The sequence below is a fragment of the Ipomoea nil genome, unplaced genomic scaffold, assembly GCF_001879475.1.
Source record: "Ipomoea nil cultivar Tokyo-kokei standard unplaced genomic scaffold, Asagao_1.1 scaffold2701, whole genome shotgun sequence".
Taxonomy (NCBI): Eukaryota; Viridiplantae; Streptophyta; class Magnoliopsida; order Solanales; family Convolvulaceae; genus Ipomoea; species Ipomoea nil.
In genome coordinates this window covers 383,698-389,407 of record NW_017619129.1, presented here as the reverse complement: position 1 = coordinate 389,407, position 5,710 = coordinate 383,698, and the positions used below count along the sequence as shown (strand labels likewise).

General features: G+C 33.3%; 1 protein-coding gene across 1 annotated transcript; it reads left to right on the top strand.

Moving 5' to 3' along the window:
- Positions 1-5,102: 5,102 nt before the first annotated feature.
- LOC109155327 (U1 small nuclear ribonucleoprotein C-like) lies at positions 5,103-5,495 on the top strand. The gene has a single exon (XM_019303014.1). The coding sequence runs from the start codon at positions 5,103-5,105 to the stop codon at positions 5,493-5,495; it is 393 nt and encodes a 130-aa protein (XP_019158559.1).
- The last annotated feature ends 215 nt before the right edge of the window (positions 5,496-5,710 follow it).

Genomic DNA, 5,710 nt, shown 5'->3' with positions numbered 1-5,710 from the left:
ATTTGAGCATTTACCGGCCTTTGACAAATAATTATCTTAAGTTAAATAATTGATACAATATATATTTGACATAAAAATTTATTCATAGTAACATTTTCTAAAGAACACCTCTTCCGTCCTTACAATAGACAATACTGCTTATGTAAACATATTTTTTTTCACCAAACCTTATACCATCTGTTCTGCAAGACTTCATTCAGTCACCTCGTGGTAAGATTTGATAATTTATAATTAACCAATGAACATAAAAGAATATTATCACGTTTGTCCTAAATTACGTGATTTTATCTGATTTTTTTCAGTATATATATATATATATATATATATATATATATATATATATATATATATATATATATATATATATATAGGGTGAGGTTCAAGTGAGGCCAGGGTATTTGGTGAGGACTGTGGACAAATTGCATCCATTAGATCAGGCAATCTAACGGCACCCATTGCACTAGGAGAGAAAGTAAAAGCCAGTAAATAAGGCATGTAACGGAAGGAGTAATTAATATAGGGGGTAAAACTGTAATTGGATAATAGGTTGTGCAATACTAGAAAGGAAGGAGCGAAATCGGAGGGTCTGTATGAGTAGGGTTAAAACGACGGAACTGTATGGAAGGCGTCGCATTGCACAATCACATTGCGAGAGAAACGAAAGCACAGAAGCCGATTAGGTGAAGAGGTGGTTACGACTACAGAAACGGCAGCTATGGCGGACGGAACACCTAAAAGAAGTAACCGGCGAGCATCAATTGAGGCACTGAGTAGACTCCGTATGCAAAAAGTTAAATTTTTTTTTGTTTATTGTTTTTTTTTTTTTTGGAACAATTGGCTGAGAAATTGGATTCATTGTTTATGAAATTGCATGTTTGTAGTTAGTGGTATTGTGTGTGTGTGTGTGTTTTTTTTTTTTTTTTTCTTTTGGATAAGAAAAAGTGACCGAACTTGGGTGTTGAATTGTGGCGACTTGCTTGGACTCCTCGAGTATCGCCGGTGGGTGAGAACGGCAAAGTGAGGGTCGAAGAAAAGGGGTGAAGGCCGGGAAGGGATATTGGTTCTGGGTGTATTTGTTTTTATTTTTATTTTTTTTTTTTTTTGTTTTTTATTGCTGTTTAACAGGGGGAGGTTTAGAGTGGTGCGATAAGAGCCAAATAAAAGGGCTGGTAGTATAGAACTGATGTGGAATATAGGGAAGAGCTCTGTGCAGTTCTGAGATTGTGAAAAATGCATAATAAATATAAGATACACATTGAAAACTCAAAGGAGCAGGAACTGTTTGGAGTTTGCTTTGTTTTACCATATGATTCATTATTACCCCCTAGAAGATTTTCAGTTGATTCTCCTTTGGAAGCATCAGATGATGGCTTGAACTGTCCCAAGAGGACACACTTTTTCTTGGATTGGCTTCGGCACTATCATACAAAACAAACTCCATCACCATAGAATCCATAATGTGTGTGTTTGATATTTTCTTTTGTGCATTTTAGGTTGTTTATAGTGTGCATTTGTGTACCTTGTTTGTGCATTTTGTTTTTTGTTTTTTTTTTTTTGTTTTTTTTTTCACATATAGCAGATTATTGAGGGCATTAATTTGGGGAGGTTTTGAGCGTATATACTCTACTTTTGTAACATTGTGGGTGCATAAACAATGCGTAGAATGCATTGAGTAGTAAAAGGGTACGTTGCATGGTGGGATAAATGGTTGTTGTTTCGATTTAAATCCAACAAATGGATATGTGCATTACTATGTTCTTGATGGATGCATTTGAGTGTGTTTGTAGAGTGCAAGTAGTTGTCTAAATTGGTTATTTTGTAATGGTGCATTTGTGCTTGGAATGCATGTGCATGTATGTACGAATCTTCGGCTGTGGATGATAACCCAGGGACAAAATGTGTTTGGGTTTAGGATCTTAGTGTGCATGTGATGCAGTTGGTTTTGTGCATTTGTAGTAATGTGTGCAGTTTGGCAACAGTTTGGAGTGTGGGATTGTCTACGATAACCAGGTTTGAACATTGGAATCACTTAACTAACACTATTTTTTTTATTCAAACAGAAAGACTTGTCACTATTGCCGGCCACTTTTCTAGATGATATGCTTGAAAAAGAGAAGGCGGTGACGGTGCAACTTCTAGAGTCGAAACGTATGCAGATGCGATGAAGGGATACCAAGAATAAGGTCAATTGCGGGGTATTTGCCATGAGACACATAGAGACTTCCCTATGGGAGTGTGCTGCAAATTGAGAATGTGGGCTCCGATCCGCAAATGGGACAAAAATGCACTACACCGCTTGGTTTTGTGGACGTGAACTATTTTTATTTGATTGCGGTGGTCTGAAATGATTGTCTTAAATGTGGTGGTTAGTGACACATGATCTTCACAACCGTTTTCCTTATTTTTGAAGTGTATGAATCTGGATAGTGGTAAACACATTGTTGTTATTTGTATGTATTTAACTTTCCAGCTTTAGGTGGTATATTCAAGTCTTATGTATTTCACAAACAATTTCTATGCCGTGTGGAACTACTCTGCCATATCTGAGCTCATGTGCATATGGCTCCGTTCAAATTGAGATGGACTTTGCACACTGTGATTATGCATATGGGTGCATTGCGCTGTGATAAGAGCAAAAGGCATACGTTGGGACATACTTTTAAAAATCTTCATAAGTATTATAATATGCATTTCAAACAAAAGGAGGGATTACTGTAAAGTAGGGTAAATAACAAATAAATGGTTGCGTTTTTTTTCCTGTTTTAGTGTTTGTGCATTATAGTGTTTTTTCTGGGTATATTTTTACAATACAAATGAGCAGTCTGATGGAGAATTTATTGTTTTATATATAGTGCATTTGTGATTGGGATTTCAATGCAATTGTGTTATCTTAATGTTAAGCATTCTCAGCCAGCACGTTCGTCTCATTCTCAACCAGCATATTCGTCTCTTTGCGTGGCTAACATCTATAGTTACATTCAAACTCAACACTATGAACTAGGGATGTAAACAAATCGAATCGAGTCAAATATCTTACTATTCAATTCGAATTCGACTATATAGATGAATATTTGTATTCATATTCGTTTAATATTCGAATCCTAAATTTGATTCGTATTCAATTTGACCAGTTTATTCTAATATATTCGATTAGACTCGAATATTCGAATTCGAAATGCCTAACTTAATTTTTTTTCCCAAACTCTCCAATAAATTAAAATAAAATGTAATAAAAATAAAAATTTAAATTTAAATAGCTTAAAATTTTATATTAATATACTAATAAAAAAACACATTAGAATAGCAACAAAATGAATTTAAATGACATTATATTCTCTAATATTGTGTCCACCAATTCCAAATGAATCTGTTGCACGGAACCCTTTTTTTTTTTTTTTTTTTTGCCAAAGAATTTACAAAATTATTTGTTGTAAATAAAACTAGGTTCCATGGAGAAATAAGAAGAAGAAAAAGTTGACATGGCAAAGCAAAAGCCAATTTGTAGAGGTGTCTCCATAATGAGCGATTTAAATCTAAGAAACCATTGCAAGCACTTCCTCATTATTGTAGAAACTACTCAAGCACAGGCAACAAAATCTATCGATCCTTGTGATTTTACTTCCACTAATGTCAAGAAAATAAATACATTGGAATATTGGATAACTCTTGTGTTTTGGGAGAAAAAGTGCACCAAAGCATTGCTCAATCTGTTCTAGTTCGCAGAAGTGTGAGGAAAAGAAAAATCAAGTACTGGGACGATAGATGCTGCTTCTGTGTGGAGGTCTCATGACTTTCACTCCAACCAATGCAGAAAAGTTTCCCTAGGGTCATAAGTCCAAACTACTACTAGTCAAATATAATGTAAAGTTCACGGTAAATAAGTCAGGGAATCAAATGAAACCTTAATTACCATATTTAAGCCAACTACAAACATGCAGATCACCTAAAATAAAATAAACAATTAAAGGAAAAAAAATACAAAGACTAAAAAGCCCCCAACAAAAGTGGCGGCAATAATTAAAAAAATCCTCCCAAAAATAAATAAAAAAACAATAGCCATAGATCAAACTAAAATCAAGGGTCAATATTTGACCACAAACCTCAGGTAGAAACATGACCTCATTTGATCCTCTATTATATAGGGTATATATATATATATATATATATATATATATATATATATATATATATATATATATATATATATATATATATATATATATATATATATAGAGAGAGAGAGAGAGAGAAGAAGAAGAAGGTTTAAGTGCGGCGGTGCGGCGTCACCAATAGTTCAACAAATATACACTATCAACGATAGAAAAATACACCACAAAAATACACACAAAATAGTTACACATCACCAAAAATACACCATTAAGTGTGAGTAAAAACATTATATAGTGTTCGAAAATATACTATTGGGGTGGTGACTTATATGGTGTATTTTTTGGGTCTGTTGTGTATTTTTTTGTGTTTTTTTGCATTTCATTGGGGTGTATTACCCTTACACTGTTGGTGCATGTTGTTAACACTGTTAGTGTATTCTGAAATTTCGCCGCACCGCCGCGCGGGAAGACCCCGCCGTGTTTGAATTTATATATAAATAAATAAATAAATAAATAAATATATATATATATATATATATATATATATATATATATATATATATATATATATATATATATATATATATATATATATATATATATATATATATATATATAGGTGAAATTTAAACTATTACCTAAAACCCAAATGCTTATAATGCTCAATTAATGTACTTAGGATGCCAACTTGACTATCCCGTACTCACGTGTGAATAGATTGAATGCATATCTTTGTAACCGTTCACTTAGTCAAAATTATCAAAATTCTTAGTTAGTTTATATGTAATATTTTTACTTGGGGAAAGAAACAGTTGTTAGATGGATACATTAATTGTTGTTTTCTTTTTATTTATAATTTTTAATATATTTTGTGTGTGGGGAGGGGGGGCTATATAATTAAGCAAATATAGGTAACGATTTCTATGGTGAAAACATTTTTTTCTCTCTACTTAATTTAGTGTTTAGTGTTGTTGGAAAACAGAATTGAAGAAGATGACGAATCAAATTCAATTGAAGGTGCTATATGTAGTATGCTTGATCTTGTGTATGAGCTTGACAAAGAACTGTGATGCTCGTATTCTTAAACAAGAAAACAGTGAGTCAAATGAGAAGATACTAGATTTCTCACAATTTCCATCCTCAAACAATCTTTTTGGAGGTTTTCCTTTTCCAGATTTTCCTATTCCTGGTTTCCCTAATCCCCCAAGCTCAGAATCTGGCCCTCCAAATGTTCCTAGTTTTCCTTTTCCAGGTATTCCTGATATCCCATTACCCAATATTCCTGGTTTTCCATTTCCATTTCCACCATTTGTTCCCGGGGAACCTGTAGAAGGTCCAGTTGAAGCACCAAGTCCCAGCGCTGTGCTCGGGAGTGATGAGTCCTAGCTTCCTTAGCTTTCATTCATATATATATAATATATATATATATATATATATATATATATATAATGTACTATCTTATTTGTTCTATTGTATGAGAAAGGAAATTAAAGCTCCATTTATATCTACATATAACATACATAATTTCAGTGTTATTTGTCTTCAATTTTTATTTGTACTTGCTTCTCTAACGGGTAATAGCAGCTTCAACTTAATCTTCC

What these genes read in the sequence shown, in the direction of transcription:
- LOC109155327 (XM_019303014.1), top strand. Translation starts at nt 5,103, where the DNA reads ATGACGAATCAAATTCAATTGAAGGTGCTATATGTAGTATGCTTGATC.